Source organism: Oreochromis niloticus, linkage group LG11 (genome assembly GCF_001858045.2).
Source record: "Oreochromis niloticus isolate F11D_XX linkage group LG11, O_niloticus_UMD_NMBU, whole genome shotgun sequence".
In the NCBI taxonomy this organism is placed as follows: Eukaryota; Metazoa; Chordata; class Actinopteri; order Cichliformes; family Cichlidae; genus Oreochromis; species Oreochromis niloticus.
In genome coordinates this window covers 34,896,483-34,919,975 of record NC_031976.2, presented here as the reverse complement: position 1 = coordinate 34,919,975, position 23,493 = coordinate 34,896,483, and the positions used below count along the sequence as shown (strand labels likewise).

At 40.0% G+C, this 23,493-nt stretch overlaps 1 protein-coding gene across 2 annotated transcripts in view; it reads right to left on the bottom strand.

Moving 5' to 3' along the window:
* The window catches only part of sv2a (synaptic vesicle glycoprotein 2A), a 53,362-nt gene that overhangs the window by 9,367 nt on the left and 20,502 nt on the right, over positions 1 to 23,493 (bottom strand). For both annotated transcript variants that reach the window (XM_013268393.2, XM_003443143.5), the window contains exons 2-9: positions 22,076 to 22,844; positions 6,430 to 6,610; positions 5,442 to 5,593; positions 5,110 to 5,243; positions 3,839 to 3,928; positions 3,217 to 3,324; positions 2,106 to 2,194; positions 477 to 641 (exon numbers count right to left, since the gene is read on the bottom strand). In XM_013268393.2, coding sequence (XP_013123847.1) covers positions 477 to 641; positions 2,106 to 2,194; positions 3,217 to 3,324; positions 3,839 to 3,928; positions 5,110 to 5,243; positions 5,442 to 5,593; positions 6,430 to 6,610; positions 22,076 to 22,685 — 1,529 coding nt within the window. In that variant the 5' untranslated portion in view covers positions 22,686 to 22,844. The remainder of the gene's footprint in view (positions 1 to 476; positions 642 to 2,105; positions 2,195 to 3,216; positions 3,325 to 3,838; positions 3,929 to 5,109; positions 5,244 to 5,441; positions 5,594 to 6,429; positions 6,611 to 22,075; positions 22,845 to 23,493) is intronic.

Below are 23,493 nucleotides of genomic sequence, written 5' to 3'. Positions count from 1 at the left end.
GAGGAACAGAGGAATTAAGGAAAGGAGGCATGGAGAAAATGAACAGGTGTAGCACGGCGGTGGAGAGCAGAGAGAGACAAAGGAAGGTGCAAAGAGAGAGAAACAGAGAAACAAGTGATTTAGTGAGCGTTAGATATGGCATTAGCATAATGCTGTAAATTTTTAACATCTGAAATCACATGCAGAGTTCAGGCTGAAAAGGCAAGGTCAAAGGAAACATCAAAGACAGGCTAGTTAAACATGAAAAAGTCCCCAGGGCTTTCATGCAATCAAACCAGCGTTTAGAATAAAACATTTCAAAGCCTCATTTATATTTGCATCTCATTTGTTGCCGTCCACCACAAGCTAGTTCTGTCTGAATGAATTCATTCATTAAGCTTTGGACCAAAAAGCATCTGACTGACATGAAGTCTAATTCCAAAGGATTCGCTGTCATTCAAAACGCAAACACTAATGAGGAGTAAAAGAAAACTCACTTGTCGTTAAAGTACTCTCCTTGACGGTGAACCTGGTTTTCCAGGGTGAAGTTAAAGGTGACGTGTTCTACCTTCTCCTTGACAAAAACCTTGGTGCGCGAGGAGTACTCCTGCTTCTGCAGGTATTTGATCATGTCGGGGAACCACACCGTCAAACCATAGTAGCTGGAAGACAAAGAAAAATTCTGTCACAGAAAAGATCAATTTACCTCTAAGAGACCTGAAAAGGGAAAAAAAGAGACATTTTCAAAAGTGGTATAAATAAAGGTATGAGAGAATTCTTAACAGGCAAGATGGTAATCGGAGCCAGTGACACTGTAAAGGTGCACGTAAGTGTCATTTCTTTGTACCATCTACATAATATGAATTTGCAAGCCATTTGTTCAGTGCTCTGTTGGAGAGAGCTAGAGGTAATCACATTAAGCCTTGGATTAAGCCTTTAATTAAACATAAATGGTAAATGGTAAATGGCGCTTTACATAATGTTGTGTACTTTTGCTCATGAACAATAGAATATAACGTCGAGGGAACAAAAAAATCTTTTTAAACTTTATTTTGGGCCAGAGTCACCAAACCTTTTTCATTTTTAGATTTGATTAGTGACTGGCTTCTAGAAGGATGTTGGAAGACGAGCGTTACTGAGTAAATTAATATTCAAGTGCACTATGGTGTTATGGATTTATATTCCTTACTAGTTATATGCATAATATATTGACACTAAGTAAAATAAATGTTAGATAACTCCAAGCAATGTTATGTTTTGCTTTAGCAAAGTACTGTATCAAACGGAACCTGTTTACTAAGGTTGGTAAAGGTAAATTGGTGAAAATTAATTGTCTTACATGCACTTGAACATTAAAATAAATTCACATCAATTTATTATTTTGTGGATCGTTATAAAGATTGCAGCATATGATTCACATTATTTTAAATAAGGCATAACATTTTATTGTTCCTCCCACAACATGGTAAGTGGTGCCCGAGAACACTCACATTTTTGGGATACGTGTTAAAGATAGAAATTATTTAATACATGAATATTTTTGTGAAATAGGGCACGCTGTGCTTTGGTATAGTGGCCAGGCTGCAATGGCATCACAGCTGCATGATTCTTCAGATGTGATGATGATTGTGGAGCAACAGTAACATGATGTTATAGGAAGATGGTCATGTGAGAGACACCATGAGTAACCCTTTGGACCCTGCGGATACCAGTGCTGTCATCCTGGAAGAGATCCCATCAGGATAGAAATGTTTCATCACAGAATAAATTTGATCGCTCAAGACTTTGTTCGTATCGATTTGCAGTGATCATGCCAACAAAACAGCATAACCCTGTGGGAGGGGTCATGGGTTCAGGGTGATTCTGCTTTTTCATTCTCAACTACAAAAAGAGCTAAATGAGTGATTCAGCAGCACTGCTGACACTAAATGACATGAAAGTGATAGCATCCATTCGCAGATCCTGCTTCAAGCTCCTTTTTGTTTTATACTCACTCATAATTATGAACCTGACAACACAAAGCCGCTGTGATCAACAGCCATCAGCTCTTTTTAAAAAATAAACAGATTTCACTATGCAACACAGAAAATCCTGCATTCGTGCGCCGTTAATACACCTGATCCTACCTGAAGGACATAGAGAACCACACAGCCATCATCATGTAGGTGGTGCGCCGGTACTCGGGAGAGAAAATGGTCTGGAAATTACTCCAAACCTGAAGAAACACACATAAACACAGACAGACACAAGAGATGTGCAAGGAGAAAGTAATAAATGTAAAGTACACTCAGCCAAAAAGTCAATAGACTTTAGAGATTTCTGAAAACAAGGTTCTTTTCACCAACTGTGAGAAATAAACAGCATGTCCCAGAATCCCTTTCCAGTTTTAGTGTGAACAAAGACCAAAAAAGGGAGAACACAAACACACAGAGTCACTAAACACACAATAAGATCTGACAAGATAAACAGAGCCGTGGTGAGATTTTTAATATATCTTCTTTTTAGTTCTAATTCCTTCAGTGGATGACCAGGTCCATTTTAAAAAGTGAAACCAACCCAAATCCTGTCAGTGGAGTTCTGATCGTCCCAGAAAACAAGATGCTGCCATTTGATTCTGTGGCTCTTGGCTTCTCAGACACACCCTTCACTCATCACGCCCAGTTTCAAAAGATCGAAGCAACGATGGCCAAAAATGTTCCGTTTGAGCCTCCAGACCAGGACAACACAAACCACTGGGAGGCTAGATCCATCTATAATACACAGTCTATGTTTCCACAGACAGTATGACTAAGTAAACAACAAAAAGTGTTATCAAAAGGCCGTATAGATTTTTCAAATCCACTGATTGTTTTCGAGTTAAAAGTAGCTGTATTTAAATGTATTGCTGATATCACAAATTTGCTGTGCACATTTTCTTGTCCATTTGCGGCAACACGGTTAATGGATTGTGTTTTGCTTTTCTAGTGTTACTGACCACTCAGAACACTACACTGCAAACCACATGAGGCCATTTACAGAAACATTCAGTTATTGCTTTATTCTATTCATTTCAAGCACTTTATCCATTACAGCCGGCTCTGGAGTAGCCACGGATCAAAACAGACCTAATTAATGGACAACCTCCTGAGCCACAAGTAGTTTGAATCGTTTCTCCTTTTCATTCTCGTTCTTTTTCATTTACATATGTTTCAAATAAGAAATTGATTTTAAAAAAGAATAATCAGGGTTTTTTCTTACCTGATGGAAGAGCATGGTGAGCTTTATCCTCCATTTCTCATGCCAGGCAGCACTATCGCCCATGTTTACCAGCTCATCCATCTGCTTCACCGTTTTGATGGTGGTCACCTGGGAGGTATGATTTAGTTGTTCTGTTTAATGATTGTTAATCGTGCTCCTCTTGAGAGACCTTCTGCAAATCTCTTTGTTAAAAAAGTTTTATAGAATAATCACACAACTTCATATAAAATGATTTATTTTTCCATTAAAGTTCAGTTAGTATTACAATGTATCCATGTTATGAGGCTAACATCTGACCAGTAACGCCACAATCTGTAAAACACAGAAAGTTGTTTTAATAATTTTACTCATTAAAATAGAAAGAAAAGATAATAAAACATCTTTGAATCACCATTTTTCATTTTAAATTATTAATATGAACTGTACAGCCTGAGGCATGACGAGATTACAGAAGTTTAAAGAGCATCTGTTTTAACTTATTAATATGCAAAATTATGCAGCACAGAGCTCTAAACCTGCTGCACTCTGTAAGCCCACAAACTGAAAACTATTATGATGATGTTATTTTCTGCATTAATGCAAACGTGTTAGCATGAAAGAAGCTTAACATTCTGTAACTTACAGAGAAGACCCTCTCGGGGTAACCCTTGGCCCTCATGTTGGTGTCGTGAACTTGCTTCAGAATCATCCACGCCTCGTCATGTTTGCCATTCTTTTAGGAGGAGCACAAAAAAAGATGTTTAGCAGATCCTTCATTTCCATTTTCAGTTAAATTAACAAAGCTTATATTTTAGTTTTCATTTGGTGTTGTTCTCTTTCCAGCATGGATGATGTGGGTGTGGCTATTTTCTGAAACACAGCCATACTTCAACAGCCTTTGAGCTATTAAAGTTACTTCAGTCACAATTGGCTCACAAAGAATCTCGAGACTGCGTTACGGGCAGCTGATAGCTGGTGTCGTGAGCCACCACCTCTGTTCAGTGATGATCTTTCACAGTGGACATGCCTCTTGGATGACAAATGGAATATTTTCACAAATCAAAAAGAAATTCAGTTGCCTTTCTTTCTAGCCTTTAGGCTACCATGACCTGGATGATTAAGAATGTGCAGGTTATATATAGCGCAGAGTCTTCCTTTTGAGTTGTCAGTTCGTGTTCCTCACCCAGTGTCTTGTTTTGTATTTTATGACCTTTTCATTTTACCTCAGTCTGCAGCCTCTGCATTTATTTCTCTGCCTGTAATCTTGCACTCCATTTGATTCTTATTCTTCTTTAAATTTCATTAAGTACAGCAGTTATGTTTATGTGATGACACACACACAGTATTACGTGGAAAAGTTTCAAAATACCAAATGACAGGTTGCTGATTCTACAGTGTTTTATCTTTGTCTGCAACCAGCTGCAGCTTCATTTACTAAACTGAGATATTCTGACATGAATGAAAGTGCGTGGGACGTGAGTGCAGGTGCGAAACCATTAAAATCACATTTTAAATATGTAGAAACAAGTAGATACATGAAGTGAGAACATCTGGTGGTATAAACCAGCAGCTAACATGGTTAGCTAAAAGTGGTTTAGCACTAAAAAAAATTGCATACCTGATTTTTTATATATTGGACATTTTTAAATAAAAATCAGTTTTTATCTGTGTCAGTGTTTAAAACATACTGAACTGAAATCAGAATCTTTGGTGCATATTTCAGCATCTCCAACGTTCAGATTGCTTCTGGACGATAAATATGTACATATTTAGTTATTCAAAATCTTTTGGAAAAGTGCACGAGCAGCACTTTGTCTACAAAACATATTTTTTTACTTTAAGGCTGTTTATGCATTCAAGCATTCAAAATGTATTCAAAATATATTTCCACAAGGTCTGAGCTGTCAGGCTGACCTCAAGGTAGAAGCGGGGGCTCTCAGGCATGGTGGTAAGGGCAGAGATAGCCGCCACAGAGGGGAAGGCACACACCAACACAAAGACACGCCAGCTGTGGAACTGGTAGGCTGAGCCCATCTGGAAACTCCAGCCTACATGAAGAAAGGAAGTAAGAAGAGACGTGAGATAGAACTGCAGCATTTGTCATGTGCAATAAAAACTGTAGAGAAATGTAGAGACAAAATTAGCATTTATATAGCTTAGAATGGACAACACTGGCCTACTGATAGGTGAGGAAACAATCTTGAAGGTTAGACTGTTCATATTTAAATAATGTATATTTTTTTTACCATAGTGTGGAATGATGGCCCAAGCCATGGCGGATGCGTAGATGCCACCAATCATCCAGAACATGCAGAGCCAGGACAGATGTTCTCCTCGCTTCTCTTGGGCCAGGAACTCAGAGTAATAGGAAAACACAATAGGGATGGAGCCCCCAATGCTGTGGAGTTAAAAAGGAAGGTAACAGAATTAGAAAAGATAGCAACTGTTCCCATAATAAAAGATTCAGTCATTTGGGATTTTTTTATTTATCAGTGAATGACTGAAAACTCATTTAACTGTCCATCTTGGTATTATATACATACTTTCTTCTGTGTGTGCTAATATTAAATCAAATATTTCTAAAGATTTGTAATATAGATGTTAATTCTGTTTGTGTCTTTTAACTATAGCATGTACAGCAAATCATTTTTAATACTTAATTAATTTAATGGATTTCACCAAAAAAGAAAACAGAAAAAACACACCATCTAACATTTATGAAATATTTCTTACAACCAGCTGAAAGAGCATGATTTCATGCAGGCTGCCATTCTGCTGGTATTCTGCTATAACCAACAGCAATGAACACAAAATGCTTTGACTGAAATCCTTTTACAACAGCCTTAAGATGCTGCATGCAAGTAAAACTACAGACAGGTTGGCTTGTTGCAGTAGGTCAGTATTCACATTGTTAGGCAATGACTTTGGACCATTTTATGGAAGCTGTAGACTTAACTGTGTGTAGGGTTTCTATGCCCAAACCTGAGGAAATGGGAGGTCCAAAAGTACCTTTCAACACTTCACCTGAGATACAGCAAACACCAAAAACAACCAGTATTTAAGGGCACACTATTTTTTTTTCTTTTAGAGAAATATAGCCACTTCATATTTAATCTGCTCTGTGCCATGTGACATTGCTCTGCTTATCAGTTTGACTGATGTACTACAGTGGGTCGTGACTGCCTCATCTCCAGCTCTGGCAGCTGTGCCTGTGTGACTCATCTATCCCCTTACCCCACACCAGAGATCAGGCGGCAGAACAGGAAGGAGCTGTAGCCCTGGACGAAGGACGAGAAGAAGGCAAACACGCTGTTGATGGAGAGGGAGATGAGAAGGGTCTGCCGTCGCCCGATTCGGTCGGCCAGGCCGCCCCACAAGAAAGCCCCGACCATCATCCCCAGGTACACAATCAGACCTGGAGGGAGGGGCGAGAAAGATGGAAGAGTAATGGCAGGGGAATTAAATGGGAAGAGATAATGAGACAGAGAGAGACAAAGGGCAAGATAATGAGTTATTATACATCAGTAAACTCATTGATATTACTTCCAGCCTCCACTTGCACTTTCATTAAACTTCCACTGCCCAGTAAATTAACTCATCTGACTGCCTCACTGGACTCAAGTATTTTGCATTAAGCATGAAACAGCAAGTTAATGCAATATAATCATCCAAACCATATCCTTCATAGCAGAGAGGTTCAAGACGTACACCTATTCACAACATATTTTGTGAAATATGCAAAATATCATCCTTGACTATGTGTAACAAAAAAAGAAAGACTGATCTAGCCCTAAATTGTATAAAAGGATTTTAAAAAGCAAAGTAAAAGAACCAGAGAGACTGATTACTGGACAATACTAGTTTGAGTAACAGTAAGTGACTGAGAAGAGACAGGAGATTTAAACAGGGAGGTAGTTTCAGGGGGTTCTCAAATTTAATCAAGACCATGTGTATTATAGTACAATACACACATATTATAGTATTATAGTATAATCAGGTTGTAACCGAGGGATGGGTTTTACACAAAAGACAGTTAAGCATTTTTTTCCCTTGTTTCCTTGGTGCAATATTTCAGATGATCTCGAAAGTGTGAGGAGGCAAAAGATGAATCTCTAAAACTGGAGCATGGAGCAAAATGCAGGTGGCAATTAGCTGATGTTAGCACAAACCTAGGAAATAGGCCATGCTGAGCTTATATTCAAGCTCAAATATGGTATAATCTGTAATCAATTCAAATAAATGAACTTTACAGGTGTTGGTAAATGATTATTAGCTTTACTTAGAGCTATGGTAGCTGTATTACATTCATAATATGAAATATTAGTGTTTTGGAAACTATAAGGTTTATATAATTACACTGAATAGTTTCAGTGACAAACATGGATATATACTCATCTGAAACATTGATAAATTTGGCTAGGTTGAATGAGCTAGCATGTATTAAAGACCTGAGCCTAATAATGAGGTCACCATAAAGGTGAGAATTTCTAGTGCACAACAAATGACAATCTTCCAAAACATGAAAATGTTCATAAAAAAATCTTAGACAAAGGCTGGAACCAGAGAGCAGGAACAAACTGCTGCAGCCTTAAAATAAGTATACATGTTGTGTTTCTTTCCTATAAATGACACCTCCGTTTGAATCTGAAGAAACTTTTTCATCACTCGCTGTCCCTAAAGTTGTCCCTTTTACAACTTCAATACAATCCCTTTAGTGGCTGCTTGCTGGTGTTTCTACCCAAATGAAATTCTCTATACTGCCAAACAGTATAAACTGAAACCCGTGGATAAAACTGGTTTATTCTCTTCTGCATCAGGAAGTCGCCACCAGGGAGGAGATGCCGTTAACAGAAACAAACAGCACCTTTGTCAACCAGACTTGTGATTTAAGGTGCCAACATGACTCATATCCAACACTCTGTCTGTCAAACCTTTTCTCTCTCTCTCTGCAAAACTGATGATGCTCCCACACCACACATACGCCAGTTGATCGCCTGCAATCAGCACCTTATTGACATCCTGTCAACAGTGTTCGCACTCTGAGGGTGTTCAGTGAGACAAGTTATTGGTGAGATCACTCTGAATGTTTAAGGAGCAACTTTTCACCATACGGTGACATCTATATTTAAATTCTCATTATCACTTTTCTGTATGTGAAAAGGTAGTAATCATGCATTTGTATACTATTTTTGGCAAGAATTAACCCAAAGCTCTCAAAATATTCAATTGGACTGGAGAATAAGCACAATTTATTTTTTCTAGTGCATTAGAGTCAAATTTCTCAGTCAATTTTATTGATTAAGGATTAATTTAAGTGGCAAAATATTGATCCAATAAAACAATTCCACCCCATTTACACAAGCAAAAACATATGGCTAGAGAACAGATAAAAGAACACACAGATATCAGGAGGATGTGAAGAAACAATCACTTAAAGTTTTGGCCTAAAACATCTACGTACAGTTCTGCAAAGTGATCAGCTGAAGCTGAACTAAGACCAGGTTGTACTTCAGTGTCATTCCAATTTGTAGCACAAGATCGTGGATCAAGTCAATGCAATATTTATTCATCAGACAAGTCACTGAGAAACGTCCTAGTTTGAACATAAGCCTGCAAAAGGCAAAGCCAGTTGCTAAAAAGTAAAAAGAACATCAAACCAGATCCAAAAACATTTTAAACCACCCTTTTGTGAAATACTACCCCCTGGTGGTGAAGGATTTAGTTAAATTTTGCAGAGTATTTTTAAGGCTCACTACTCTAAGAGCACCCCAAACTCAACAGGGTCACAGTTCTGATTGTTTCATCTGACATTTCAAAAGATCTAGTAGAAAATGTCTCAATTAACTGTGATGCAAAAATTTTCAAAAAGTCCTAAAATGCATAGAATAATCCAATGCCCATAGCTCCATAGGTTGATAATTATGGACTATTGCCAAAACCCATTACACTGAGTCACGTTTTTTGTGGGCCCTTTATGCTTTCCACAGTATCTGCACATGCACATGAAATGAGTGTCATTACTATGGCAGATAAATGATAATGACAATGTTAATACCATTCATTGTGAAAATTCCCAACTTCAGAGGTTGAATATGCATTTATATCCCAGTCAGCTTTGATCTCTGTTGCTGAGTTTGCTCTTCATAACAACTGTACTTCCGGATTTTGTTAATGATAGGGGCGTGGTCTCTTTGAATAACAGCGTTAGCTTCACCTTATTGAAATGGAGTTCTCAAGCATATTTGTTGATGTTGTTGTGTATTGGGGTAATTTTAATGGAATGACCTGATAAATAATACAACCAGGAAGCTAAAGAATGCAAACCACTGGCTGACCTCATAGTGGCTGTACCATCTTTTATGTACAGTCTATGACTAGAACCAGCAAAGTGATAAAGGACAGATCTGGTCTCACTAAGATACTTTGTCCCAGAGGAACAGAAGCACAATTTTGTCCAAGTTTGACTTAAACTCTGAGACAACAACCAGACAGGTGACAATTATTTCTTCTACTGAATCTTGAACCTCTAACTGAATTCAACATCACAGTGGTACAAGAAGCAGAGCGTATGTGTATGAACAAGGCCCAAGAGGTAGTCCTGTAGAATTCCTGCTGTGAAGCAGCATGGCTCAGACACTGATCCTTTAATGTCACCCTGTGAGCTTTATCCTTCAGGTAAGGTGCAAACAGAAACGGTGCAGAGCCAGAAACACACCATCCGTTCAGCACAGAGAGTGGTTTACTGAGAAAAATTCCGCATACAGTTGATGAACATGAGCTGATAAAATCCTTACTGTGTGCATGTAGTGTCAATGCCAAGGTACAGATTCATTTAGGACTGCTGGGCTATTGTAGATTTATTGCTACACATGGGGAAAATCTGAAACAGTCATTCACAATAACATGCATCTTACTTAAAAGCAGATGAGGACAAGCACCAGTAATCAGGGTGCAAACTATACTTAATGCCGTGGGAATCACAGTGTTACATCTGATATTGTTTCTTGCATATCAAAAACAACACAGCCCTGCCAACTGGTAGTAGTGTAAGACATCCAGAAAAAACACTGAATTAGGCAAGGGAAAAAGAACTCTACAGAGGTTTTAAATGCATCTGGTAATACGATCCATTAAACAGCCTGACAGAGGTGCAAAGTGCCGGTATGATGAAGCTGGTTGGTGGAAAAGCCAAGGTTAGCACAGAGGATGGATGTCCTGAACTAGAACAATGTGACGGTGCATGTGTTTCATTCCTGCTGTCTGTCCTTTGGTTGGATATTTCAGTGTAAACATCGCAGCTGTGAAATGAGGAACAAATCGACTTTCATTCCCTTCTTTGTCAATTGCAGGGAATTCTTTGTGCATATATTGGCTCTGGTGTGTGTGTGTGTGTGTGTGTGTGTGTGTACACACAATGTGGGGCTTCTGCTGAATCTCTTTACAAAGTCACAGACTGGCTTAAAGGTAAAAGCAGCATTTCCCTGCATATAGACTTGACCTGGGTGAAGCATTATTAATGGTCGCCCAATCATATCTGGTGACTTGTTTTAGCATGTTTTATGCTTTATTTCCTTTTCACTCACTGCTAACATCCTATAGAGTTAGGTTAAGTCTTCGGGAGATTAATGAAGTACAGCAGAAAGACTGCTGAAGATAAAGAATCATAAAGGTGTGTGTGTGTTCCAAAGCAGCGGCACCGCTGTGAGCCACTTCTCCTGGAAATATGCTTCATAGCAGCAGCAGCAACAACTAGCAAGTGATGGTGATGATGACTGTCGCCGCATTGCAGCAGCATTAAAGTCGACAAACAGACAGACAGCCACAGTGAGTAGGATGGATCAAATGATAAATATTTCTTTCTAAACCTCCATATCCAGCTGGGAGCTGGAAGCCTGACTGCTTCGTGACCAGTAACCACGTCATTATCATTTCCACTGTCATCACATTTGGTTGGCTTGCATTTGCTTGTCTATGTGGCTAGAATCCATTAGCAGCTGCTTCTGGCTCGAGGGTGAATTATGTCCCAATTTATCGCTCTTCTATATCTGAGGGGTAAAATAATTAATTAGGAGGCTAACAAAGCTCGCCTTAAAGCTAAACCACCATGTCATCAATATTTAGTTTGACTAATGAAATAACAATCTTAGGAAAGAGTTTGATTTTAGTCTGAGTTTTTGCTTTTATGTACTTTTAAATTGACAAATATGACAGAAACCAAATAAAATATTGAAGGTAAAGTACATTTTGGCAGTAAAAACAATATTTTTCACAAAATTCTTAAAGAGGCACATAACAGCCGAAAGACCAATCCATACTATTATATTCCCAGTGGATGAACAGGTGGCTTCTTTCAGGTATTTCTTTTGTCTTTACAGCCTGTGGACTTTTACTCTGGTGGAATTGATTTTGGCCACAGCAGGGAGCCGTTTACAGGGAAAAGCTGCCAACCAATCAGCAGAAGACAGAAATGTTTCCAAAAAGCTAATGGAAGTAGATTATTATTTAATGGCCAAAGAGACAACACTGTGCTTCTGTGTTAGACAGTTAAATAAGGAAGCATCATAGTCCAAAAAAAACAAAACAAAAAAACCATAACCACTGCAATGACCCAGTTCTCAGCAGTAGTGGTGCCTGATGGGATGCTGTGATTGATGCTTGTGCAGGTTGTTCTGACTACACCCTTATGGGATTAAATGGGGTCACCACCAACAGGGACTACAGCAGAACATGAACCGCATGGTGTCAACTGTATGGAAATGAGGGAGAAATGGCAAAAAGGCAGCATACGGATTTTAAAGTGAACAAATGATGTTTTAAGGACAAAACCTGCAAAGAAGTTCATTCACAGAGAAATCTATGAGGAAATGACCTTACCTGATGAAGTTAATAGCCTGAAGCACTAGTTTGGAGTCTTATTCAATATAGCATGCTGTTTCTTTTGTAAACTATAGTATGATTCAACGGAAAGAAAGCAATATATGACTTAGTTCCTGTGTTTCATCATGGCTGGGTTCACAACACCAAGCTGGAGAAGATGCTACATTCATGGCTACATTCACTCTACACAGTCTACAGCTTGAGCCTAGTTCCAGTTAAATAAAAACACCCAGACAGAAAGGCCATTACAGCCTACAGTGTGGAGGTGAAGCATCCTGTCAAAAACAGTTCTGCTGTCAACAGCTTTTGTATTTTAAATCATTCAGCAGTCATGAGATCCCAACTATTTCTTTGATTTTTTTAATTTGACAGTTTTCCCAACAAAATCTTGAATCTAGAATTGTGTTCAGTTAAATAATGTTCCTATTGGTGACGTTTTCATGTTTTTCAAACCACTAGTAATACACTTCATCAAATTCCAGTGAATCTGATGTTGCAGTAAGCTGCAGATGCTCAGTAACATCAAAACAACCACTGCTTTCTATTCATCTACATTTTAATCATTCATGAGACGTGTTTTGTGTTTTTTTTTTTTCCAGAGAAAGCTGAAACAAAATGTGGTGAAGACAGAAAGAGAGAGGAAAGGAGAGAGGTGAGCAGGATGAGGTGCAAAATGAAGAGAGAGGAGAGAAAGCCGAAATCTCCAGACAGCTGAGCACCTTTGCACTCTGAACGAGGGGGAGGGGAGGAGGGGGGGGGGGGGGGGGGGGGGGGAAGAAAGGGGGGAGGACGATGGCTAGTCAGCGCTCTGACAGAACTCCCAAGGGCTCCAGGGTAGTGTATATGCATGTGTGTGTGTGGAAATGGACAAAAGTGTGCGAGACTGTGTGCCAGTGTGCACGAAGAGGGGGGGAGGGCAGGAGGCTTCTATTAATAGCAGGTTTTCCCCTTTCTAGCAGAGTACACTGGGCTTGTTCAAGAATCCAGTGGTGGAGACATGTTAGCAGCTCTTGTACAGCAGAACTGATCATTTATAGATGACTTACACTGCAGTGTTCTTCTCTCATGAACTTACAAGTCTCAGAAACAGGGTACAGTAAAAGCCAAATTCTCTCGCTGCAGGTACAATCTACACAAACGTGCCCCTCAGGGTTCATTATTAGGGTTCAAGGTAATTATGGGTTCCTTTCGAGACACAAAAAAAGTGCACATATGTTTCCAGGCAGCAAAAGGTACATGTACATGTCTTCTAGATATTAAGGTACAATATCAGGAGACAGTCAGTGTTCAACTGTACAGCAATAAGTTGAGCAAACGATTGTTTTTTCACTTAGGTTTTAAGGTTTATATAAGCTAAATAAAAAGCATTTAAAATGTCTCAAAAGGAGTTCATTTAAGGTCAGTCTTTCATCACTAAAAAGCATATGCATCCTTTATACCCTACTCTACTATATATTAGTCTATTTATTTAATCTTCCTGTGTGATTTAAGTAATTTACTTTTCATCCAGTGGTTTGCTGTTTGTGGATTTTATGACTTTTCGATTTGCTTATAAAGCATAGTAAGCTGAGAATCCTTCTGTAAACTTCTAGTTTTCTTTCATATCAACTGCAAAATTAGCTTTGTTCTCCTTTGTGGTGCTTCCGCTCCTTTGTTTATATTGAACAACTAAATAAAAAGTAGCACAGGAGGAGAATACAGCTGCAGTTTCTTGTGGTGACTGTGAAAGTCAGCCAGCAAATATCCACTGCTACCACTGAAAGCTGAAGTAATAAATGTTATAAGTGCTTTGCAGCAGTCTCACTTTGTGACGGTAGTGTGAATGAGGGTTTTTGGTCCAAACAAACACTGCAGCAGCTGATTAAAACGCCTTCAAAAAGAGGGGAAATATCTCCTGAATAAGCTGTTTGCTCGGTTACCTGCAGCTCTGTTTGGCAGCACTCATCAAATCCCCCGCACTGTTTGTGCTGCTTCCAATTTTGTAAACAAAGTCAGGTGTTTTTTATGGTATTCTGAATCATTTGTTATAAGGCTTATTTGTGTGTTGCGTGTAGTAAAGATAATTTATGACTGCCGTTTCTGTACTGACTGGAATTGTTACTTTTATGGGTTTATAAAAATACAAATGAAATTTAAGAAAAAGCACAAGTTGATAAAGCTCAGTGTTTTTCAAATGATTATGTAACCCAGAAGCTTCAATATTAATTTTCTAGTATTGGAGAAGTACTGATACTTAACTTCTTTCTGATGCTCATACATGTACAGCAGGCACTATCCAAACCTATTTGCCTACAGTTTTCTCTGACAGATCATCCCCAGTACACAATGACTGTTTTCACCCATTTTATCCCTTCATCCTTGATTTCAGTTACTGATTCCATGTCCATGAAAAGGTCGAGGATACATTATAATACACAAAGGTTCCTTTTAGCCTGAGGAGAACTGTGCAGTCGCTGTCTCAAAATGCGGCCATGCAACTACAATAATTAGAGGAGGCAGTGAACATATTGTAGCAAAGGTTATAGATGAAAACCTTCTCAAGACTATATTTAACAGAACTGTGGCTGGAAATACGCTGAATGCTGAGCAGTGAGAAAACTTCCAAAAGGCTTAGGATGCGCTGATCCTGCATATATCCTGCATGGAACAAACTCCTGTCTCTCCTATATGACAAAAGAAAGCTACAGTCCACTGCAGCTTCACAACAAGGGCAAATCAATGACAACCACTTCACTGTTTCACTGCTGTGTCAACGTGTCTCATCTAGCTCTTCGAGCAAAAACGCTGCACCAGGGTTTTATTTAGACCTCTCGATCTGTCATCATTTCCTCTGTTTGATATCCTTATTTAATTCTAGTTTTTGTGTTACTGAAATGTCAAACGACAGACCCGTGATCACGTCGAGATTGGAGCAGTCAACCATTACATATACATACTAATGCACAAACAAAACAGATGATCCATAACACTGCGTGGGGTAAAAGCAGCCAGCAGGATAGGCTGAGATGGAGCGTGAAGATGGGGGTCGAAAGAGCGGACTGCATGCAGAGAGGTACGAGCACAAGAGGCTCTCTCGCATGAGTCAGGAATGTTGCGTAACAGGAAGAGGGGAAGGAATGGAGGCCAGTCGTGTCTCCCTGGCTCCCCCCCTGGCATGACACAAACCCAGAAGGAGAAAGAAGGGGAAAGGAGGTATAGATGGCAGCCAGACTAGGGAGCAATTCAAGTCGCAAGTACATCAATAACATCAGAGTTATTTTACGAAGTCCATTTTGTGTGGTTTTCTAATTTTGCTCCACTTCCTTTTAGAATAATCCATCATATGCATTGGCTAATATGTTTGTCTGAGAGCTGGAGGGAAAATGTTTTGAAAAATTTAATAAATTTTCAATATTTTGAAAAATTATATATAAGTAGTTATTTCATTGGCTTTCTTTATTAATTTGCCCTTTTTCCTCTTTCCTTTTTCTTCCATCTTTCCTTTTGGTCATCATCACTGAGCTGGATCTCTCTACCATGTCAGTCTTATTGGTGGTAAGAGCTTGCTGTTGCTAATTGAGAATTCATCAAATTCTAATGTGATTATTTGTGGCAACAAAATAAATAAATCTATGTTTGTTTGTTTTCAATAATAAAAACATGGCAGCGACAAAGTCCAGAACCAATGGGTGATGTCATTGTGACCATTTCCACCTTTTATATACAGGCTACATTCATGAATACCATTGGCTGAGGCTGTTGTAAGCATACATCTGGATGAACTTTTCTGGTAAGGTCTTCCCAGATGAACAAAAGTGATCTTTTGGACTTCTGTATCTGGATGATTGAGCATGCATTTTTATGTATTACACATATACAGTACCTCATGCTCTGGGTGTTACCATACTGAGTGATAATTTTGCATAAATGTGGCACTAATCATTTATAATAAACTGCAGCAGACCAGACCAGCTCTTTTAGGAGATGTTCATAAGTTTGTTTGTGCATTAACTTTTCTGACATGGATTCCTGGATCAGAAAGCAAAAATGTGAAATGATGAATTTGCTCAATTTGGCAGAAGATCGACTGTATAGGAAGATTTCACACAGCTCTCCATGAGCAATACAGAATAATTTAATATGTCCAACATGAAGTCAGAACAAAGATGTTTACTAGATTTGAAAAAAAGCACATTTTGTTAAAGCCAAAACTGCAAAAATATATTGAAATGAAACCTAACTGTGATTCTGAAACTTGTACTACTAAATCACTGAGGAATCAAAGACATTACGGGGAACCTTTCCTCTTGTCCTTGAAGCTGGCAGATTTAAAAACATCCAGGAGGATAACGGACTGTGTGAGTTATGTAAATTAGAAGAGGTCCTGTCCTGATTAAGATGCAAGAATATCCAAATCTTTAAAATCCAATATTTTGGTGCACTGAGGATGACAGAATGCAATGTTCTTTTAGAAATATGGGTAAATTAGCCCATCTCAGATGGCATCATGCATTTTGTATTATTTTCATTTCATGGCTCTGATTTCTTTTTATTTAATTTTGTCTCGTAAGCCTGTTTAGGCTGCTTCTATTGATTTATGCATAGCCCAGTTAATCAATCATATAATACAGTTGATAAAAACGTCCTGCACTTAATCAGAATGTCTATTGTTATCCAAAGTTCAAATTAATCTGAAATGAAAGTTTCATACTGAAACAAATTTTGGGCATTTGAACTGTCAATCAGAATTAACAGGTAATGTTTGTACAGAGGACACTTTTATGAACCCATCATGTTCACTTTAAACACCACAAATATTCAACATGCACATCTGCTGGGACGATGTGCATCGAGCAGCTGTACAGTTGAACAGTCAACACCCCTCTGAGAGGAAATTATGTAATCAGAGCTCATCCAACTCATCAACATTACAGTAAATAAAACCAACAAAACAGAGTCCAGGCAGGGCTCTAACAGTGATCTGCATTCAGCTGTTAGTGGATTCAGCAGTGCTTCAATCAAAATCATGCCTCACGTTCTTTCAGAAGCATTATGAATTGAACTGTATTTAGTTCTCCTTTTTCCTTCTTCTTCTTCCTGCCTTTCGAGGCCACCACAGCATATCATCTGCCTGTACCTCACCCTATCCCTAATATCCTTCCCTGTCACACCACCCCTCTACAGGTCCTCCTTCACTACATCTATGCATCTTCTCTGAGGTTTTCAGGTTTTCGTCCTACCTGATCTGCTATCCTCCCTCTGCACATCTCTCTCAGTTTGTCTCCAAACTGCTCATCCTGAGATTAGAAATGTAATGATTTCTAATCCATCCATCCTGGTTACTCCTATTGAAAATTCTAACTCTTTTTTTTTTTTGTTCTTTCCACCATCTTCACACCATATTGCTACTGACTTTCATCATCCTTCTCTCTAGAACAAACCTCCACCTCTCCAGGCTCTCACTACAGATCACAATATCGTCTGCAAACATGGTAGTCTACAAACACTCCTGCCTGATCTCAACACCCCCGAGTCGTTCTAACTACCAGAAATCTCGAAGCACAGGCCGAGGGGGCGGTGTGGCAGCAATTTTTCACACCAGTCTATTAATCAATGAAAGACCAAGACAGACTTTTAATTCATTTGAAAGCCTGATGCTTAACCTTGTCCACCCCAGCTGTAAAACTCAGAAACCAGTCTTACTTGTTATCATCTATCGTCCACCTGGGCCTTACACAGAGTTTCTCTCTGATTTCTCAGACTTTTTATCTGATTTAGTGCTCAGCTCAGATAAAATAATTATTGTGGGTGATTTTAACATTCACGTAGATGCTAAAAATGACAGCCTCAACATGGCATTTAATCTGTTATTAGACTCAATTGGCTTCTCTCAAAATGTAAAAGAACCCACCCACCACTTTAATCACACTCTAGATCTTGTTTTAACATATGGCATAGAAACTGAACATTTAACAGTGTTTCCTGAAAACCCTCTGCTGTCTGATCATTTCCTGATAACATTTACAATAATTGATTACACAGCAGTGGAGAGTAGACTTTATCACAGTAGATGTCTTTCTGAAAGCGCTGTAACTAAGTTTAAGAATATAATCCACCCACTGTTATCATCTTCAATGCCCTGTACCAACATAGAGCAGAGCAGCTATCTGAACGCTACTCCAACAGAGGTCGATTATCTTGTTAATAATTTTACCTCCTCACTACGTACGACTCTGGATACTGTAGCTCCTGTGAAAACTAAGGTCTCAAATCCGAAGTACCTGACTCCGTGGTATAATTCTCAAACACGTAGCCTAAAGCAGATAACTCGTAAGCTGGAGAGGAAATGGCGTGTCACAAATTTAGAGGATCATCATTTAGCCTGGAGAAATAGTTTGCTGCTTTATAAGAAAGCCCTCCGCAAAGCCAGAACATCTTACTATTCGTCACTGATTGAAGAAAATAAGAACAACCCCAGGTTTCTCTTCAGCACTGTAGCCAGGCTGACAAAAAGTCAGAGCTCTACTGAGCCAACAATCCCTTTAACGTTACCTAGTAATGACTTCATGAACTTCTTCACAAATAAAATTTTTATCATTAGAGAAAAAATTACCAATAATCATCCCACAGATGTAATATTATCTACAGCTACTTTTAGTACCATTGATGTTCATTTAGACTCTTTTTCTCCAATTGATCTTTCTGAGTTAACTTCAATAATTAATTCCTCCAAACCATCAACGTGTCTTTTAGACCCCATTCCTACAAAACTGCTCAAAGAAGTCCTGCCATTAATTAATTCTTCAATCTTAAATATGACCAACCTATCTCTAATGATCGGCTATGTACCACAGGCCTTCAAGGTGGCTGTAGTTAAACCTTTACTTAAAAAGCCATCTCTAGACCCAGCTGTCTTAGCTAATTATAGGCCAATCTCCAACCTTCCTTTCATATCAAAAGTCCTTGAAAGAGTAGTTGTCAAACAGTTAACAGATCATCTGCAGAGGAATGGCTTATTTGAAGAGTTTCAGTCAGGTTTCAGAGCTCATCACAGCACAGAAACAGCTTTAGTGAAGGTTACAAATGATCTTCTTATGGCCTCTGACAGTGGACTCATCTCTGTGCTTGTCCTGCTAGACCTTAGTGCAGCGTTCAATACTGTTGACCATAATATCCTATTAGAGCGATTAGAGCACGCTGTAGGTATTACAGGTACTGTACTGCAGTGGTTTGTATCATATCTATCTAATAGACTCCAGTTTGTTCAAGTAAATGGAGAGTCCTCTTCACACACTAAGGTCAATTATGGTGTTCCACAGGGTTCAGTGCTAGGACCAATTCTGTTTACATTATTCATGCTTCCCTTAGGCAGCATCATTAGAAAACACAGGATACATTTTCACTGCTATGCAGATGACACGCAGCTCTATCTATCCATGAAGCCAGGTAACACACACCAATTAGTTAAACTGCAGGAATGTCTTAAAGACATAAAGACCTGGATGGCCGCTAACTTTCTGCTTCTTAACTCAGATCAAACTGAGGTTATTGTACTTCGCCCTGAAAATCTTAGAAATATGGTATCTAACCAGATTCTTACTCTGGATGGCATTACCTTGGCCTCCAGTAACACTGTGAGGAACCTTGGAGTCATTTTTGACCAGGACATGTCCTTCAATGCACATATTAAACAAATATGTAAGACTGCTTTCTTCCATTTGTGCAACATCTCTAAAATTAGAAATATCCTGTCTCAGAGTGACGCTGAAAAACTAGTTCATGCATTTATTACTTCCAGGCTGGACTACTGTAATTCTTTATTATCAGGATGTCCTAAAAACTCACTGAAAAGCCTTCAGCTGATCCAAAATGCTGCAGCAAGAGTCCTGACAGGGACTAGAAAGAGAGAGCATATTTCTCCTGTTTTGGCTTCCCTTCATTGGCTTCCTGTTAAATCCAGAACTGAATTCAAAATCCTGCTCCTCATATACAAGGTCTTAAATAATCAGGCCCCATCTTATCTTAATGACCTTGTAGTACCATATCACCCTATTAGAGCACTTCGCTCTCACACTGCAGGCCTACTTGTTGTTCCTAGAGTATTTAAAAGTAGAATGGGAGGGAGAGCCTTCAGTTTTCAGGCCCCTCTTCTGTGGAACCAGCTTCCAGTTTGGATTCAGGAGACAGACACCATCTCTACTTTCAAGATTAGGCTTAAAACTTTCCTTTTTGCTAAAGCATATAGTTAGGGCTGGACCAGGTGACGCTGAATCCTCCCTTAGTTATGCTGCAATAGACGTAGGCTGCCGGGGATTCCCATGATACATTGAGTTTTTCCTTTCCAGTCACCTTTCTCACTCACTATGTGTTAATAGACCTCTTTGCATCGAATCATATCTGTTATTAATCTCTCTCTCTCTTCCACAGCATGTCTTTATCCTGTTTTCCTTCTCTCACCCCAACCGGTCGCAGCAGATGGCCCCGCCACTCCCTGAGCCTGGTTCTGCTGGAGGTTTCTTCCTGTTAGAAGGGAGTTTTTCCTTCCCACTGTCGCCAAAGTGCTTGCTCAAAGGGGGTCATATGATTGTTGGGTTTTTCTCTGTATCTACTGTACAATACAAAGCGCCCTGAGGCAACCTTTGTTGTGATTTGGCGCTATATAAATAAAACTGAATTGAATTGAATTGATCTCATCTGTCAGCCACTGAAAACAATACGGGTATCAGAGCCGATGTAATCCTAACCCCACCTTGAACCCATCTGTTACTGCTACCACACACCTCCTGACTGTGTTGAGGTCCCCATACACGTCCAGCACCACCCTCAGATACTCATCCTCACTTATTCAGGCCTTTGGTGTCCAGCCAATGACAGATGGCGTGGTAGGATTCAGAGCCTGACCAGACATTCTGGGTTTACAAAGGTAAATATTTAAACAATCTATTCTAAATTTTAAGGTGCAAAGAAAAAAAAACAAAGAAAATGTGCGTTAAAATATAAATTTTACTCTTAAATTTTAAGGTACACTTGTTTCCTTGCTTATTTATTTATTTATTTATTTATTTAAGGGGCAGCACGGTGGCACGGTGGTTAGCACTGTTGCCGCACAGCAAGAAGGTCCTGAGTTCAATTCCACCATCAGGCCGGGGTCTTTCTGTGTGGAGTTTGCATGTTCTCCCCGTGTTTGCGTGGGTTCCCTCCGGGTACTCCGGCTTCCTCCCACCGTCCAAAGACATGCAGTTTGAGGGGATAGGTTAATTGGATAATCCAAATTGTCACTAGGTGTGAATGTGTGAGTGAATGTGAGCGTGAATGGTTGTCTGTCCCTGTGTGTTGGCCCTGCGACAGACTGGCGACCTGTCCAGGGTGTACCCCGCCTTTCGCCCTATGACAGCTGGGATAGGCTCCAGCGCCCCCCGCGACCCTGGAAAGGATAAGCGGAAGCGAATGGATGGATGGATGGATATTTATTTAAGGTATAACGTTTCCACGGGAGATTCAAGACTGGTCTGCCCTGTCCATGGTACAGTAACATCATTACTTAAGAGGGTACCAACCAAGAAACAAGCTGTTGGACTTCAAGAAGGTACCTCATTTTCTGAGTGTGAACACACACACACATGCACACACATAAATACACACATTGTATTCAGCTAGAAAACAGCTGAAGTGAAGCAGAGAACACCATGTTTGGATTGGCTGAGCGTTCGATTTAAAATTCTGCTGCTGCTGTTCAGGAGCTGCATGGGCAGTTGAATCTTAAATAGCTGTAGTTCCACTGCCAACGAGGCTGTTGAAAACCAATTACCGGGAGATAGGCTGCAAAGGTAATGGCTAAGATGAGGCAGAGATAAAATGTGAAGTGGTGGCCTACGCTGCCAAAGGATGCACACAGATAAAAAAATAAAGAGAGAGAGACAATACAGAGCAGACAAGTTGAAAGAAAAGTTGCACATGGGCTCTTATGTAATCCCCCCTCCTGAGTGTTGACAAGCGAGCTCAGAGTGAAATCTGGATATCTTACCCAGCATGCCTTTGTTGGGCTCAGAGAGACACATGTCTATTTGAGCACTGGGCAGCACGAAGCCAACCACAAAGATCTCCACGCCGTCTGCCATTAGTGCCAGGCCCAGGACAAAGTAGAGCGTCCACTGGAATTTCCCGTGGCCACACTCCTGCAGGATGGTCTCATACTGCTGCGCCAACTCCTCCTGGTCTTTTCTCCTCTCGCCCTCATAGGCCGAAAGATCCCTGAACTGCTGTGCCTGTGCGGCTGTCACACCATCCATGCTGCCAGCCTTCCCCGAATCAGCTCTCGGGATGCCCTGGTACTCGCCCTCATAGATCTCGTCATCCTCATCGTGTCCTTCAGTGGAGTCGCTGTGGCCTTCTTCATCATTGGCACGGCTGTCGTTGCGATAATATCCGCCATCATTGCTCGGCACGCCGGCGTAATCGTCGTCGTCGTCTTCCTCCTCAAATCGCTTATAAGAACGTTTGGTGTACTCATCTGTCATTTTGTCCATGCCACGCCCCACCTTCTTACCAACCTGCTTCTTAGCAACTTTGGCAATGTCCTTGGCGCCGCGGACGAAGTCTGAGCGGCTGTCTCTGTAGCGACCGTCATCGTCCATCTTGGATATGTAGAGGTGGTGTTGGTCAGTTGCAGCAAGGAATAGGAAGTATCAGGAGCAGCCCAGGCACATGAGTGTGCAATGGGTATTTATGTGAGCTGATAAATTCAGCACTGAGGACAGCTCCCTGCTCCACTGCACTGCTGCACACAACGAATCCTGTGGAAAAGCAAAGAAAAGAGTAGAGTTAGCATGAGTCATACAATACCTGTCAGGCAGAGACACATTTTTAAACAGTCTAGGTTCAAGGTAATTAATACTGAAATGCACAGGACCACAGGCATTCACATCACATTGACATTTGCCGGACATATTATCTGGCTCAGCACTAATGGTTGGAGAAAAAAAAAGGACATGACAGCTTTAAGGAGCTGACAACTGAGTCTAGGAGCTCAGTGGCCTATATTAATAGTTATCTCACAGCTCTCTCTACAGCCCAATACAAATCACACTGTGGCATTTACAGTGGTGCACCACAGAGCTACTGAACATATAATGTTCCATGCTGTGACACAGGCCTGTGCAATTAACAAGCAAAGAGCCCCAATGACCTGTAGCAAAGGTCAGCATATACAGAAAGTGCCGCCACAGTGGGGGTCAAATTCAAGTTGACCCTAAGAACACTTGTGATTATAATCCATACACTAATTTTAAATCCAGACACTGAATTTGTATGGATTTAAATTTGAAACAACACTTTAAAGTCTGGCAATCCCATGATATCACAGTCAGAATATAATACTACTTCAAAATGGTCCGAAGAGTCATTCCCACATGGATGATTCACTTTTCAAGACATCATTAGGTA